General features: G+C 39.7%; 1 protein-coding gene across 1 annotated transcript in view; it reads right to left on the reverse strand.

Annotated features, from left to right (window-relative positions):
- The window catches only part of SRP72 (signal recognition particle 72), a 36086-nt gene extending 19154 nt beyond the window's left edge, over nucleotides 1–16932 (reverse strand). The window contains exons 1-10 of the mRNA XM_005555226.4: nucleotides 16805–16932; nucleotides 14769–14889; nucleotides 12708–12831; nucleotides 10296–10439; nucleotides 10102–10213; nucleotides 6962–6993; nucleotides 5196–5320; nucleotides 5051–5108; nucleotides 1659–1790; nucleotides 73–201 (exon numbers count right to left, since the gene is read on the reverse strand). Of these exons, the coding sequence (XP_005555283.1) occupies nucleotides 73–201; nucleotides 1659–1790; nucleotides 5051–5108; nucleotides 5196–5320; nucleotides 6962–6993; nucleotides 10102–10213; nucleotides 10296–10439; nucleotides 12708–12831; nucleotides 14769–14889; nucleotides 16805–16913 (1086 nt within the window). The 5' untranslated portion in view covers nucleotides 16914–16932. The remainder of the gene's footprint in view (nucleotides 1–72; nucleotides 202–1658; nucleotides 1791–5050; nucleotides 5109–5195; nucleotides 5321–6961; nucleotides 6994–10101; nucleotides 10214–10295; nucleotides 10440–12707; nucleotides 12832–14768; nucleotides 14890–16804) is intronic.
- Between the last annotated feature and the right edge of the window lie 1024 nt (nucleotides 16933–17956).

Consider the following 17956-nt stretch of genomic DNA (forward strand, 5'->3'; position numbering starts at 1 on the left):
AGGTTATTACAACACAATGAAAATGAAACAAGGCTGCAAATGCCTGACACCTCATTCAAGTAATTATTTTACCTGAAGCAGCTCTATTGCTTTTGTGTGCTGCTTTTCACGGCAGAGCTGGGCAGCTTGGATTAACACAGGTAAGAGATGCTCGGGACTTTGGGACTGTAAACTGGCAGATATTTTGCGGCATTGTTCAGCCTAGAAGATACCCAACCCCCACGACAAAAATAAACTGGTTAATGAAATTAAACACTAAATGACCAGAAAGAAAAGAAACATGGGAAAATTAGTTGAAACAAATATTAACCAAAGAACTGCCTAGGATAAGAGAATCAGTTTACAGTATCTATTCTCAATTTTTTCTTGTAAGAAAATGATTTCTATTTTTTGAATTTAATCTATGAACTCTAAAAGCCTTTAGTAAAGGAGAAATTCTAAACATTCACTTGGATGCCTAAATTCTAGAACTGTTTAAAAAAATCAAACACATCAAGTATAAGCATTTGCTTCAAAAACAAAATGCATATGTATTGTTTGTTAAATTATTAAGAATAACTTGACTCAGTTCTAAATAATAGAAACATTACTGCCTCTCGGCTGGGCACGGTGGCTCACACCTATAATCCCAGGACTTTGGGAGGCTGGGGCAGGCAGATCATGAGGTCAGGATACCAAGACCATCCTGGCTAACATGGTGAAACCCTGTCTCTACTAAAAATACAAGAAAATTAGCTGGACGTGGTCATGGGCACCTGTAGTCCCAGCTACTAGGGAGGCTGAGGCAGGAGAATGGCGTGCACACAGGAGGCGGAGCTTGCAATGAACCGAGATTGTGCCACTGCCCTCCAGCCTGGGCAACAGAGCGAAACTCAGTCTCCACAAAAACAAAAAACAAAAAACAAAAAAAAAATTACTGCCTCTCTCTCTCCCACTAAAACTTCTGCTCTAAAAGAGTATAAAACTAGAATTAGAATGCTTACTGGAGTTAGACTTGACCTCCTTAACATTTATAACTTGATGTGATTATACACAGCAAAAATGAAAGATGGGTCTTAAATCTATAATCATGGCCAGCATCTTTGATGATTTTATCTTAATTCAGATTAGAAATAAGGTAATGAGAAAGTTATCTCATTTAAAGGTGTGAATACTGTTTTCTTCCCCTTAAAAGGTGTCAACCCTACACCCTTATAAGAAATTGGGCAAATTACTTGCTTAATAAATAAAATCTATGACATATAACATTCTTTCTTTTTATTAGAGACAGTCTCTCTCTGTCGCCCAGGCTGGAGTGAAATGGCACAATCTCAGCTCACTGTAAACAATTCTTGTGCCTCAGTCTCCAGAGTAGCTGGGACTATAGGCATGCACCACCATGTAGAGACAGGGTTTCGCCATGTTGCTTAGGCTGGTCTTGAACTCTTGAGCTCAAGCAATCCGCCCACTTTAGCCTCCCAAAGTGCTAGGATTACAGGCGTGAGCCATTGTGCCCGGCCAATAATATATATAATATTTTGAGGAAGGAAAAAAATATATTTATGAGTCGACGACAAAATACAAACAAAAACTATAAACAGATTAGACTAATAGCCCTATTACTCCTCATACACCATATTACAAAAGGTTTAGCCATGACACCAAAGGTAATTACCCACCTGGTTTGTGTACATAGCAAGTAAAGCTTTGTTAAATTCTATAGCTTGTAGTTGTTTCTTGGACAGTTTAAACTCTACTCCTTCCGCATTGGTTAATTTCACTTTCTTCTTGGAGTCAAAGACATTTTGGTCCTAACAAAAAAAGTTTATCCACCATTAACAGAATCTCAGATTTCAACTTATTCCTTTTTTTATTAACTTCATATAAATACAGCAGGAGAGCTTGAATCTATCTACCTGACTGGGGTGCCTAAGCTAATAAGATGCATATAAAGTTATCTTGGTTCACAGAAGTAAACAAAATCTCTGCAGTTCAAATCTACTTGTATACACAGTTATCCCAGAATCTACGCCCACTCTTTTAGAGCCTTCTCAAAGGAGGCTTCCTAGGTATAAAAAGGTTTAACAAGTGCACTGCTTTAAAGAAATGGAGAACAAGATTTGTTTTATTTTTCCACTATTAATTGCTTGTTTTGAGCTTTCTGAAGGAAAAAAGGGACAGCACAAATTGCAGTGTATTAGGACTACAAAAATACCTAATTTGACAATTCCTACAAGCTATGCCCTCTAGAATTTAGATGATAAATAAAAAGTAACTCACTTCTCTTCAAAATACAGGCATATCTTGGAGATATTTCGGGTTTGGTTCCAGACCACCGCGATAAGGCAAATATTACAATAGAAGGAGTCACAAATTTTTTGGTTTCCCAGTGCATATAAAAGTTATGTTTACACTACATTGTAGTCTATTAAGTGTGCAACAGCATTATGTCTGAAAACAAGTACATACCTTTCTTTCTTTTTTTTTTTTTTTTTTTTGAGACGGAGTCTCACTCTGTCACCCAGGTTGGAGTGCAGTGGTGTGGTCTCAGTTCACTGCCAGTTCTGCCTCCTGGGTTCACGCCATTCTCCTGCCTCAGCCTCCCAAGCAGCTGGGACTACAGGCGCCCGTCACCACACCTGGCTAATTTGTTGTATTTTTAGTAGAGACGGGGTTTCACCTGTTAGCCAGGATGGTCTTGATCTCCTGACCTCGTGATCTGCCCACCTTGGCCTCCCAAAGTGCTGGGATTACAGGCGTGAGCCACCGTGCCCGGCCCAGTACATACCTTTATTTAAAAATACTTCAATGCTAAAAAATACTGATACAGAGATATGAAATGGACACATCCTGCTAAAAAAAAAAGATACCAACATCGCCAGGCAAAGTGGCTCACGCCTGTAATCCCAGCACTTTGGGAGGCAGAGGTGTGTGGATCACCTGAGGCCAAGAGATCAAGACCATCCAGGCCAACATGGTGAAACCTCGTCTCTACTAAAAATACAAAAATTAGCTGTGTGTGGTGGCACATGCCTTTACTCCCAGCTACTCGGGAGGCTGAGGCAGGCGAATTGCTTGAACCTGGAGGTTGCAGAGCGCCAAGATCCCACCACTGCACTTCAGCCTGGGCAACAGAGCGAGACTCCATCTCAAAAAAAAAAAAAAAAAAAAATAGAGCCAACAGACATGCTCAACACAGGATTGCCACAAACCTTAAGTATGTGAAAAACTTACAAAGTGTAATAAAGTAAAGCACAATAAAACGAAGTATGCCTGTAGTCACTCTGTAAGCAAATCATGAAACCTCAGAAACACATCTGTAACCACTTTTGAACCCATTTTTTTTTTAGTAGAAAATACTCATGTAACATATCTACTGTTTTTCCTTTCCTAAAGTCCCTTCTTCTTAACCAAGCAAAAGTATAAAGAAGCTCAATTTCTAAAATTCCCATGTAGGGGCACAGTGTTATCTTCCCAAAGAAAGACCTTTTAAGAATTACCGAAAGTCACATACATCTCCAAAAAAAGGGAGAAAATGAAGTCACACTGATTGCATCCTGAGAAGCACAAACTGAGCATCTGAGTATCTACTACGTGCACAATACTCCAGCTTTGTAAAACAATGTATTTACTTGCAAATACATGATACCACTGTGCTTTTTTAAAACAGGTCTTCTACCAGTTTAAAGACTAAAATGAAGTAAAGAAATCTAAAATAAATTCTACTTTTTCTTAGTGTTGAGCTCCAAACCAATTTGAAACTATTTTAATGTGCAGCAAGAAACTGCCTTTCATATAAATCAATCCTAAAGAAACCATATTTTCTAGCTGGTTCTCTCACATCACTATTTTAATACTTCAATTAATTGTGCACATCACTGCCAGACTTTTCTTAAACTTGATTTCCAAGGCTCTGATATAATTCAATCTAATCTACTTTTTAAACTATCCAGCAAATACATACTCTCTTCTGTTTCCCCTAGAATCCCAGCAATTTGGGAGGCTGAGGCAGGAGGACTGCTTGAGCCCAGGAGTTAAAAGACCAGTCTGGGCAACATGGCAAGACTCTGTCTCTACAATTTTTTTTTTTTTTTAAATTAGCTAGGCATGGTGGTGTGTGCCTGTGGTCTCAGCTACTTGGAAGGATTGCCTGAGGCTACAGTGAGTAATATCAGAACCACTGCACTCCAGCCTGGGTGACAGTCTTAAAAAAAAAAAAAAAGAAAAGAAAAGAAAATACAACACTTTCCATTAAGACTGTTCCTGGCCGGGCATGATGGCTCACGCCTGTAATCCCAGCACTTTAGGAGGCTGAGGTGGGCAGATCATGAGGTTAGGAGATCGAGAACATCCTGGCTAACACGGTGGTGAAACCCTGTCTCTACTAAAAAAAAAAAATTAGCCGGGCTTGGTGGGGGGGCGCCTGTAGTCTCAGCTACTCGGGAGGCTAAGGCAGGAGAATGGTGTGAATTCGGGAGGCAGAGGTTGCAGTGAGCCGAGATTGTGCCACTGCACTCCAGCCTGGGCAACAGAGCAAGACTCTGTTTCAAAAAAAAAAAAAGTGGCTAAAGACATTAGTACAGTACTCTAAGTTAGAGTGCTTATATATATATTTGTAATATTTTACATTGGATGGGGTGTGGGGAAGGAGAAAGAGCACCTGTCTATACCCCCTAAAAAAAGAAAACCCAAGAAAAAATTATATAAAGAACACTTTCACATTCAGATTCCACAGATGAAGAAATCATATAAAACATGCATATACTTAAAGTTTAAAAGCCCCAATAATTTATATCTTTTACAAAGGGAGAGTCTCTATATTATTATACACTGGGAAAAGGGGAGGATCTTAAAAACTCTAGGATCTACTACAAAAAGTTTTATTACTCAAATATACCTGGCAGCATCATTATCGTTAGGAGAGTTAAGTAATACTCTCCACCATTGCGATTTTGCTACAACTGGACTTTTTTCATCATGTTAAAAAGAACTCCTAGAACAAAACTAAAACTAAGGTGATGAGCTTTCAGGATAAAATATATCTGTAAGGAAAGCCACGAATATTCCATACCTTGTTAATGGTAATGATGTTATTTGCAATTACAGCTAGTAATCCCACATCTGTTGGTCTGTGAACAACAAGCAACAGTCAAAACCAAACAAACCTTTAAAAAGAACCCTATCCCTATAAAAGATACTTCCTTTTAATAACTCACTTTAGTTTTATTATTTGATTGTAAAGTTGCAAAGCCTCCTCTGTTCGACCCTGAAGCTGCAGAATATAGGCCATCTGACCATGAATGATGGCCAGTTCTGCCTGTGGGTCTTCCTCAGTCCCATCCTAAGAGAAAGAAATATTTTCCCATATAAATTTTCCAAACTGATCTACATATTTACCAAATAACCCAAAAATTCAAAAGAGATACAATCCTAAAGAAGACATAATTTCAGAAATTTTCCTTTAGAGTCAATTCTTTAGAAATTGCCAGCAAGAGAGAAGTTTAAGTGAAAATAGCAAAAAGACTTCAACTTCTAAGAAGTATCTAAAGAAAAAAAAAAAGGCAAAAAGATCCTAGAAGAACATGGTAATAAGTTTAGGAATACCATTTATTGATCATTATCATCCTCTAAAGCCCAAGAATTAAAAAACCTAAGTAAAAAACCAGCATGCAAGTATATCTTTTTATAATGATACCCCTAAATTCTGAAAACATAATTTTCTCATAAAAATCACATTTAAAAATGCTTTTCTCTCTACTCTACTATAACTCTACTATAAAAACTAGAAAATTCCAATTAACACTGTACCAAAAAACTTCAAAAGCTGGAACTAATTCTGTACTTTAATCCTATGATTGAACAAATTATGTAATTAAAGTAGTAGCTCTCTTAACTGATGCTCCAGATTAATCCACATTTCTCCTCTCCTTCTGAAAAGGCTGTACAATGAATACTCAAGACTAGGAGACAACACTCCTTTAATGACCCAACACTCCTGCTCTCACCTGGTGAGTATCTGCTGACCAGGAGTCAGGTATGTTTGTTTCCAAACCCATTATGCAGTTGTGTTTGATGAGGAAATGATAAAACTTAAAAATATTAAAGAGAAAAACTATGGGCTGGGCATGGTGGCTCATGCCTGTAATCTCAGTGCTTTAGGAGGCTGAGGTGGGAGGGTCGTTTGAGGCCTGGAGTTGAGACAAGCCTGGGCAACACAGTGAGACCCCCATCTCTACAAAGAAGAAAAGAATTAGCTGGGCATGGTGGTGCTACTCAGGAGGCTGTGGTGAGAGGACTGCTTGAGCCCAGGAGTTTGAGGTTACAGTGACCTATGATCACACCACTGCAATCCAGCCTGGGTGAAACAGCAAGATCCCATCTCAAAAAAAAAAAGGAGAGAGTTAACTCTGAATGTGAAAAGAGACATATTTCAACATAAATCATGTTGAATACTCAGAAGGATACAGTAAAGGTAAATTCCTAAAGAAAATTATTGTCTAATTAGTTGTGAGGCAAAAAGATTGGCTGTGGTAAGAGATTGGTTAAAAAAAAAAAAAAAAACTTTAAGGACTCTATAATGAAAGTGCTTGCCTATTGTATTTAAGATATTGTTATACTTAAAAAGAAAAACCAAAAGTGTAAATTAGGAGTGTTGAATTATGTCACTACATAAGAAATACACAGAGAACTTCTATGAGCAGACCAATCCTCAAAGACCTTAGTCCTACATCCTAAAATAGAAGAATAAATTTACATTATATAAATATATAATCAAGTGCTTAAGGTACGCCAAAATTTTTTGTATTGTGATTTCTCACTCTAATAGACTTCATCAAATAACTGATACAAAAGGGTGGTTTCTAGTGTGATTTCTACTTAATCACCATCTTCCAAAGAAAGTCAATAAACAGTACAATGAAGCCTCAGTAATGTTAATAGTCAGAAGTGTAAAATTTTGGTTTAACAATGATGGAATACTTACAGTGTCTTCTGATAAAGAACGGCGACAAAGATCTATAGGAGAAAAAATTGTTTTAAAAGTAGTATTGCTGGGTAAATCCCATTTCTTTCACTATTCCAAAGAGCAAGATTTAAATTTCTAGGCAGAAGATTCCAAGATAATCATAGTAACAAGCAACTGTGAAATTTACGTTAGCATCAAATATACTACATATATATTATCAGTCCCTTGACTTTCCTAGCTCTTTGGCACTTTTCTGTCATTTGTTGTGTCTATGCTAAAAATATTTGTAAAGTGCATCAAAAAATACAAATGTGGTAAATATTAATTGCAAAAAACCAATTATAGAAAAGTATAAAAATAAATAATCCTACCACCCAGAGATAAACACTATTAGCATTTCAGTTATTTAGTTTTTAATTTTTTTTTGTTTGTTTTTAAAGTTGGGGGGTCTCACTCTGTTGCCCACGCTGGAGTGCAGAGGCTTCATCACAGCTCACTACAGCCTTGAAATCCTGGGCTCAATTGATCCTCCCACTTCCGCCTCCCAAGTAGCTGGGACTACAGCTGTGAGCCACCATACCTGGCTTAGTTTTATGTAAATGCACAGCTGCATTTTAAAATGAAAGTGAGACACTGTGCATGCTATTTTGAAACCTCCCTTCCCCATTCAATATCCTGTGGATATCTCTGTTACAATAAACATAGATTTACATTACTGTATCTTTTTTAATGTTATTGGTTGTAATGACTGTAATTACTTTGTGATTATGGTAAAACTTAGCCAATCCTTTAATAGTACAAAACTTCATGCTGTTTCTAAATTTCTGTTCTTATGAATATCCCTTCAATGAACATTCATACAGACACATGTGTAAATTTATCTAATCATTTCCTTAAGTTTCTAGAAGTGAAATTATTGGATCAAAGGGTGGTAAATTTTAAAATCTGCTACACATCACCAAATTGCTCACTGAAAAGTCTGTATTATTCTTACACTCAAACCCACAATGTATGAGAACGTTCTTCATTGGGTATGATCAAGAAATTATAATTCTGCTGGGTGCAGTGGCTCATACCTGTAATCTCAGCACTTTGGGAGGTCGAGGTGGGTGGGTCACTTGAGGTCAGGAAATTATAATTATCTCTTTTTTTTTTTTTGAGACAGGGTCTCACTCTGTCACCCAGGCTGGAAATACAGTGGTATGATCTCAGCTCACTGGAGCCTCAATCTCTTAGGCCCTCCTAGGCCCTGCTGCCTCAGTCACCCGAGTAGCTGGGAATACAGGTGTGCACCACCACACTCAGCTAAATATATATATATTTTTGTAAAAACGAAGGCTTACTATGTTACTCAGGCTGGTCTTGAACTGCTAGGCTGAAGCAATCCTCCTGCCTTGGCCTCCCAAAAGTGCTGGGATTATAGGCATGAGCCACTGCACTCAGCCAAAAAATTGTAATTCTGAAACAGATTTTCCACATGATGCTCTAACCTTTGTTCTTATTTTAACTTTCAACATTTAACAGGAAAATTTTGCTCTCATTTTAAACCCTAATATTTAATAGTAAAACAGACTTTGTTTCACCTTTTTTTCCACCCCAATGATCACTGCAGTACCTACATCACTTTTATAGCTTCCAGGGAAAAATGTATGCACGAGCAAAGTCAAAATGTTTCATGTGTTAATACCAGACACAGTTCTCTAATCAATTAATTTTTTTCTTAACTAAAAGCTTCAGCTGGGCACGGTAGCTCACGGCTGTAATCCCAGCACTTTAGGAGGCCAAGGCAGGCAGATCACCTGACAACAGGAATTTGAGATCAGCCTGGCCAACATGGCAAAAACCGTCTCTACGGAAAATACAGAAATTAGTTGGGCATGGTGGCACGCGCCTGTGATCTCAGCTACTTAGGAGGCTGAGGCATGAGAACTGCTTGAACCTGAGAGGCAGAGGGTGAAGTGAGCCAAGTTCTTGCCACTGCACTCCAGCCTGGGCGACAGAGCAAGACTCTGTTCCTCCCCTGCCCACAACCCCACCAAAAAAGCTTCAAAGCATGCAAATATTATATAAAGAAACATACCAAATGGAGTTAAAACATGCTTGAGGCCAAGTGTGGTGGCTCACGCCTGTAATCCTAGCACTTTGGGAGGCCGAGGCAGGTGGATCACGAGGTCAGGAGTTCGAGACCAGCCTGGCCAACATGGTGAAACCCCGTGTCTACTAAAAATACAAAAATTAGCTGGTTGTGGTGGCGGACGCCTGTAATCCCAGCTACTTGGGAGGCTGAGGCAGGAGAATTGTTTGAACCTGGGAGGTGGAGGTTGCAGTGAGCTGACATCACGCCATTGCACTCCAGCCTGGGCACCAGGGCGAGACTCTGTCTCAAAAAAAAAAAAAAGTGCTTGAATGGTGCTATCAATACATAAATGTAGTGTATGTGTGTGTATACACATAGGCACACCATGTTATTACTTGAATACCTGTTAAACAACAATAATAATAGTAACAAAATATTTACTGAATGCTTATACTATATGCCATCATGCCATGTATTATTGCGAATGGTTGACATTCATTAACTCACTTAATCTACACATAACATTCACAGTAACTTGTTCAAAACCTGCTCCTCAAAATTCAAACGTAAGGTCTGGTATGGTTGGAAACAGACTAATAGACTGGCTTAGGGATTAGAAATATAGGTGAGATATGGTCAAAAAGAGAAAGTGCCAGTAATCCCAGCACTTTGAAAGGCCGAGGAGGGTGGATCACTTGAGGCCAGGAGTTCGAGGTCAGCCTGGCCAACATGATGAAACCCCGTTTCTCTACTAAACATACAAAAATTAGCCAGGCGTGGTGGCACGCACCTATAATCCCAGCTACTCAGGAGGCTGAGGCAGAATTGCTTCAACTTGGGAGACAGAGGTTGCAGTGAGCCGAGATCGTGCCACTGTACTCCAGCCTGGGTGACACAGTAAGATTCTGTCCGCATCCCCCGCCAAAAAAAAAAAGAGAAAGACTACATGAACTTTGAGAAATTGTCACTGCATCGATAACTTCCATTTAATAATTTCACAGAAGTCCAGTGCAATTTTAGAAGATACTCTACAAAGTTATATGCACATTATATTTACAGGTAAGTTTAACAAACTTCCAACCTTCAGCCTTTTGCAGGATTTTCATGGCCTGGTTCAGCTGGCCTTGGCCTATTAGTGCACACGCAGTGTTGTAGCACAGCTCATGTGTGCCTTCTTGGAGGCCCAAGTTCTCCTGTCAGGGGACAAAATACCAGTTAAATACTAAACATGAATAATACTTCACGACTGTATGGGTATACCACAAGGATACTCACTGGAACCACTTTTTCCCAATTGCTTTGAGCTGCAACAACTGCTGAAAGGTTTGTTTTCCTCTCCTCATCATAATCATCTTGAGAGTTTCGGACAAGATCTCTATATACCGCTAAGCATTCATCATAGCGTTCCAAACGGTATAACTGAATAATAAATAGCAAGTAAAAAATTAGAGACAAATATGGTGTTACATCTTTAATACCATGCAAATCTTTTTTGGAACCACTAAGTAGGAATCCTAGTTCAGCATAACGGGAACAATCAACTGCTTATGTTTTATAATTTTTAAATGAGTTCCACGTACTAGTCATACTTCCAAATAAATTACTTTTTGAAAATACTTTTAAAATGAATGTTCAATATATTGTGGATCTGTAGGCAGGATTCAGTTGAGAAAAGTCATTTTCTTTCTTTTTTTTCTTTTCTTTTTTTTTTTTTTTTTTTGAGACGGAGTTTCACTCTTGTTGCCCACGCTGGAGCGCAATGGTGTGATCTCGGCTCACCACAACTTCCACCTCCTGGGTTCAAGAGATTCTCCTGCCTCAGCCTCCTGAGGTAGCTGGGATTACAGGCATGCGCCACCATGCCTGGATAATTTTTTATTTTTAGTAGAGATGGGGTTTCTCCATGGTCAGGCTGGCCTCTAACTCCCGACCTCAAGTCATTTGACTGCCTCAGCCTCCCAGAGTGCTGGGATTACAGGTGTGAGCCACCACACCCGGCCAAGAAAAGTCATTTTCTTTACCTTTCTTCTTGAAGTTAGTTAAGTGCCTAAGGCCGGGCACGGTGGCTCAAGCCTGTAATCCCAGCACTTTGGGAGGCCGAGACGGGCGGATCACGAGGTCAGGAGATCGAGACCATCCTGGCTAATACAGTGAAACCCCGTCTCTACTAAAAAATACAAAAAAATAGCCGGGCGAGGTGGCGGGCGCCTGTAGTCCCAGCTCCTCGGGAGGCTGAGGCAGGAGAATGGCACAAACCCGGGAGGCAGAGCTTGCAGTGAGCTGAGATCCGGTCACTGCACTCCAGCCTGGGCGACAGAGCCAGACTCCATCTCAAAAAAAAAAAAAGTAAAGTGCCTAAATAGGTTGTGAAAGAACACCTTTATAGAATTCAACCCTGTTATCTAGATCTAAAGTTACAACGAAAATATTTTTCCACAACACAAAATGATTACTAAAACAGGAACAAAATTAAATGTTAAGAAAAAGACAATGTTTCCTAGAGTTCGCTATAATCTTCATTTTATCTTTCTTAGAAACCAGCTATCACACAAGTGAGTCTCAAGCAGACAGAACAGAATTCCTACTGATTTCATTCAAGTTGTGCTGAAAAAATAATAACTGCCACTCTAGGTCAATTAGTCCATTATGTATGACACAGGTTGATGTCTTTAACCTCAAAATGCTAGAATTTACCCTAAAGTTATCCAGTTTACCTTACAAGTTTTTTATAGACCTACAATCCATGAATTTGTCCAAATCTTTCTTCAACTCATTTGTATTATTAAATCCATACTACCTCCTGAGAACAATACATTCAATACAACATTATTTGCCCTAAATTGACATTTAACAGTCTTTAAGAGGAGGCCAGGCGTGGTGGCTTATGCCTGTAATCCCACTACTTTGGGAGGTCAAGGCAGGCAAATCACTTGAGGCCACGAGTTTGAGACGAGCCTAGGCAACATGGCATAACCCCGTCTCTACTAAAAAATACAAAAATTAGCTGGGTGAGTTGGCGCATGCCTGTAATCCCAGCTACTCGGGAGTCTGAGGCAGGAGAATCGCTTGAACCTGAGAGTTGGAAGCTACAGTGAGCCAAGATAGTGCCACTGCACTCCAGCCTGGGCAACAGAGCGAGACTCCATTAAAAAAAAAAAAAGAAAAGAAAAACTTTAAGAGGGTTTTATTAACTATAATATACACATTTCTGTCCTCTTGTCATTAACAGCCCCATTTTACATTAGGTTTAATTTTATGTCTCAAAATACTTTAAAATATTTTCATGATTTCATGGGCTAGAATAATCTAAATTCTTATCTATCATGATATCCTTTATTTTAAATTTAGAATACAATATTAGTGAAATACTATTTCAAACCTGTTGAAGTATACAAGCTCAATGTGCTTTATCTTTCTAACTCAAAAGTCAAAATTAAATAGATTAGTTCTTTTATTTTCTTTGATTTCCTAATTACCTGAGGAAGTCATTTGTTCATAGCATGTTATATATGCAACTATTTGTATGAAGATCAAGAAGAGGGATTATGTTCAAACCTCAAGGACTGGTTTGGTGGCTAGTGTTGTGGAGCATCAGGATGGGCTGGGTTTCCTCAACCCTGCTCCTTGCTAGAGGTAGTCATGCTCACTCAGGATCACTGTCAACATGTATTTAAAAGCAGTAATTACCACTTGTCCATAAAGCTCCTTCAGTTTGTCTGTCTGCTGGTTAGCACTTTCTATTGTCTTCAAGGCATTCTCAATTCTGTTCAGCCTGTACTCGCAATATGCCTTTTCAAAGGAGAGAGAGTTACTGAAGAAGGAAAAAAACCAGTATCTGATTATTATCTAACAATGCAATGCACCCAATATATAGAACATCGCTCTAAGCACTGGATTTAGTCCTGATAACAGATGAGAAAACTGACAAAGGTTAGAGACTTATCTAAATATCAGATAGCTTGTAAATGTCTATCAAACATATAATTAAGCATATATCGGTTTCCCTAGCCTTTCTTTCATGGATATTCTTATTAAAATAAACATTTAAGAAGGAAATCATTAATCTGCTAAATAAGTAATTTAGATACAAAGATAATTTGAAGGCTGCTTTAAATGGGTTGTTTTGGAAGTTTCTTAAATTCATTAACAAAACAATAAGCCATATAATGCTTCTTTAAACTTGTTTAAGAAACAAATGATTAGCAAAGAAAAAATAACTATAAATCTTAAAAGAAGTACCTGTAATCAAACAACCGGTAAACACTACTAACATACACACACTTAAAAATTCATCTACATTAATGTGATACCTCATTGATGATGTTTCAACCATAATCCATGAGGAAAAATATTTATTAAAGCAAAGGCCAATGTCCTTTATTTACTTACCTAACAAAAAAATTTATTTTTGGGCCAGGTGCAGTGGCTCATGCCCGTAATCCCAGCACTTTGGGAGGCCGAAGCGGGCGGATCACTTGAGGTCAGGAGTTCAAGACCAGCCTGGCCAACATTGGCAAAACCCTGTCTCTACTAAAATTACAAAAATTAGCCCGGTGTGGTGGTGCACATCTGTAATCACAGCTACTTGGGAGGCTGAGGCAGGAGAACTCCTTGAACCTGGAAGGTGGAGGTTCCACCAGCCTGGGCGACAGAGCAAGACTCCGTCTCAAAAAAAAAAAAAAATTTATAAATACTTTTATCCAAGACTCATTGACAAAATGTTTTTGAAAATGTCTCTCACAAAATAGCCCAAAATCAAGACACTGAATTTTAGCACAAACATATTTAATAGGAGAAAAGCAGCATTGCCTCCATTTCCCTTTTATTTTTAATAAAGTTTAAAATTAATTTTTAATCTCTGTAACACATTTATACGGCTCAAATATAAAAAGAAAAAGATGTACAGTAAGAGGCTTTATTTCCACTGCTACCCAAATCTAACCCGTTCCTATTACCTCCTACAAATGACTTTTTTTTTTTTGAGACGGAGTCTCCTCGTTACCCACGCTGGAGTGCAATGGTGCAATCTCAGCTCACTGCAGCCTCTGTCTCCTGGGTTCAAGCGATTCTTCTGCCTCAGCCTCCTGAGTAGCTGGGAATACAGATGCTTGTCACCATACCCAGCTAATTTTTTGTATCTTCAGTAGAGATGGGGTTTCACCATATTGGCTGGTCTGGTCTCAAAGCCCTGACCTTGTGATCTGCCCTCTTTCGGCCTCCCACAAATGACTATTTACTCATTGTTTCTCTTTATATTGTTTGTTTTGCAAATACAGGCAAATGGATATATAAATTTTTACATCCTCCTCCTCTTGCAAAAGGAAGTATATTGTATATTGTTCTGCACCTTATAAACCAGTATCCCATTAATATGCTTCAAATTTAATTTCAATACTTTTTTTTGGAGCCTAGGTGTAACAGTAAAGAAACTTTGACTGAGTTATTCTCCCTACATCCTCCAAGGACTCATAATTATGCCCCACAACTCTCTATGGTTCACCTCCTTAGTGGTTCAAAGGAAACACAATGGTTAAAACAAACAAAAAATAGACCCTCTAAGGCTAAAAGAAACAGAAGTTACTAGTATTCCTCCCAGTTTCAGAAACATTATTGACAAGCAAAAGGGGGAAAAAAAGGAAGGAAAGATAAAAAAAAATTAGCAAATAGTTGGGGAAAAAAACATGGAAGAGATTATAGCTATACTAAGTGTTTCTAATAACTGTACAAGCAACTAACTGAATCACTTACTTGGCTAACACTTTGGTGTGAGTATTGATGACATTCAAAGCTTCCTTGAAACTTCCATTCTGGATAAGGCATACCACTTTACAATGCAGGGCAGTTACGTCATCTTTGTTGATCTGTAGTACTAGAGAACAATTTTAGGAAAGTCATTTTTAAATCCATTCCTTTTCACATTTTTACTAAATTTTCCCATCCTGTCTCTCCGAAAGCTAAATTTCTAATTTTATTGCAGCAGAAATAATTGGTCAGAACAACTAGAAGAAACAGCAACAAAGCAAAACAAACCCAGAAAATAACTAATCTTCACTTTTAACTTAAGAAGTGACAATAAGGAGAGTTATTAAATTTTCAATGAGATAAAGATGCCCAGTATGCATGTACCAAAAAAGTGCAGTGAAATAAAGAAGAAAGAAGCAATTTCTCCAGATATTTTATCTTGAAATGCATGCTACATTCTGTATAGTTCATTACTTCACAGGGAAACTGTTCAGGTAGAATTTGGAAGCAGATGACCTAGGTTTGGTGCAACCTTGCCACTAAATGCCTTGAGGTCTTGGGTATATCGCTTAACAGCCAAATCTTAGTTTTCTGAGCTACAAAATGATTAGAAAAGCATTACTTATTTAATAAGGTTACTGAAAACACGAAATGAGAATATTTCGGAAAAATTTTATAAAATATAATGCAAAGGCAATTTATCTTGCTGGCAACGTTTCCGAAAATCATTAAAATTTTCCCTTTTCACCTAAGATGACCAAAGTATAAGGAAGAACTCAGGTGGCAAGTTTCAATGTTAACAACTGTTCGGTATTAAAATGACCAGGATCATTGTTACTCTTGTTCCTGTGCAACTACAGAAGTCCAATTCTCAAAGAATCACAAGAATTTCTACCAATTAAGAAAACATACTGGTGAACAAGTTGACAACCTTTGCTGATTAAAAGAATTCCTGCAAAATACTACACTGCTACTAAGTACATAGTACTGTTTGGAAGGCTAGAGTTAATTCAAACAAATTTAGGGATAAATTCTAATTCGTAGCTATTCTCCTCAATGTCTGAAATCACCAAAAGTGCACTGTGGGCACAATCACTACTTTTCACGTTAACCCAGTACTAGAGTGTTGAAAATTATTTAGACAGCTTTCTATGTTACTGACACGCCTTTTAGGTCAATACTACTCTGAACAGCTAAGCCGTGCCTTGGTAATTACATTTCCAAACATAACATGCACAGGCTGTATCTTCACTAGAGAAGAACTGCGCACCACCGAGAACATTAAGTAGCATGGCCATGCCACATTCCAGGTATGTAGTAAAGAACAAAAGGATACGATGAATGAAACCTCACAACAAAGGCAGTAAAACCCTAAACTATCCCTTACAAGGCAAAAAAAAAAACAGGCCAAACTTTTCTTCCGACATTTATCCAGTGTTGGTGCTTCCACACACTTAATTCCTAACTTAACATGAAGAGATCCCATCTGTGGGAATGACAGGCCTGACATCCAGATCCAGCCCTTTCCTCTCGCCCAGTAGAATACGTACAGCTTCCACCCGGTCAGCACCAGCTTCTAAACTACGTGTCCCAAGCAGGTTCCTCCCCCTTTAGCGGCCAAAGAGAACAAGCTCCCTCAGTAATACAGTCCTGATCACTGCGCTCAAGATGAAGAAGAAAAGGAGGCACTTTGGAATATTTGTGAAATAAAACAGCAAAGAGGGAGTCAAATAAGAAAACAGTTTGAAATGGGCTCCGAGAGCTGCGGTCTCTTTAAAACCTGCCCTCGCTTCCCGCGGGGGGTAAAGAGGGAAGTACACGTGGCTCTAAGCAACCAGGGACCCCAGGCTGACCTGGTGAAGCCGAGGGGTGAGACCTGCGTCTCCCGGACGTTCGGGCCCGAGCCGGCGGGAGAATGGTCGGGGGGGGTTTCGGGGGTCTCCCCTTCCCGTGCCTCCCGCGCGAGGTGGTCTCGCGCGCCGGAAACAGGCCGCATCCTCCCGCCGGCCTGGGCCCGCCCCAGTGCCCACCCCGACACTTACTCTTATTGACGGTCTTGAGAGCGCGCGTGAAGTCGCCGTTCTGGCCATACCGGTTCACTTCACTCCACAGCGCAGGCACTGACACCCCCCCACTGCCGCTACTCGCCATCTTGGAGGAGACGAGGGGCGGGGCGGGGCGACCTCTGCCCCGGAAGAGGATCTCTAAGGCTGCCAAGAGGAGGAGGAAGTTGATGATTGCTAAGCGTTGGGAGCGTCTTCAACTCTGAGGCAGCATCAGAGACCGTAATCTTCTGCTCTCGTGGCAAGAAATTTGCACGGATAGAGTTGATGCACCTCACTTGAAGTTGGCCTGGAGAAAGAGGCGTCGGACTCCCGGACGGGGTTGGGAAACGGTCACCAGTTTCGGCTCAAAGCAGCGTGTTTCCAGGAGACCGCCATGGTCGAGGCAGCGTCCCGGTCCCACGGTGCGGGCCCAGACGATCATTTGTGGGATATAAATAAAAGGACTATGAGGTGGTAAATGAAAGACTACCAACTAGAAGCCGTAGGGAGTCATTTGAAGGAGAAATAGGCACGGCTTGTCGGTGGTTGAGGGAAAGGGATCTTGAAAGATGATTAGGAGAACTTGGGTTCTGGGGAAAGTAGGGGAGGACATTCTGGCAGAGAAGCAAACGTGAGGAAAGGTAAGAAGGCAAGAATCTCCCATTACAAAGGGTTTGGTGAAACCCTCTGCCTGTCATTTTCGCTCCGTTCGGGAGCAGTGGGCAATAAGCTGAAAGGGTAGTGGGGTGAAAATGCCCGGGGTCAGTTCCTGGCTCTGCGACTCACTAGATGCCTGACAATAAACAAGTTACTTAGCTTCCGGGAGTCTTTTTTCCCGACTGTGAAATAGGGATACTATATTTGTTCTAGAGATATAAAATATTAGGGTTTGCTTACGACCTTAGTATCAAGATGTGTTCAGGTGTACGAACGGAATGGTATCTATTGGGTACGCTTGGTGTGAGCATTTTTTTTTTTTTTTTTTAAGAGACGGGAATCTTGCTGTGTTGCCCAAGCTGGTCTGGAACTCCTGGGCTCAAGCAATCCTCCCACCACAGCCTCTCCAAGTGCTGGGATTACAGGCATGAGCCACCACACCCAGACGATGTGAGAGATACACTTGATGTGAATGTTGTATTTTATTGAATG

Source organism: Macaca fascicularis, chromosome 5 (genome assembly GCF_037993035.2).
Source record: "Macaca fascicularis isolate 582-1 chromosome 5, T2T-MFA8v1.1".
Classification (NCBI taxonomy): Eukaryota; Metazoa; Chordata; class Mammalia; order Primates; family Cercopithecidae; genus Macaca; species Macaca fascicularis.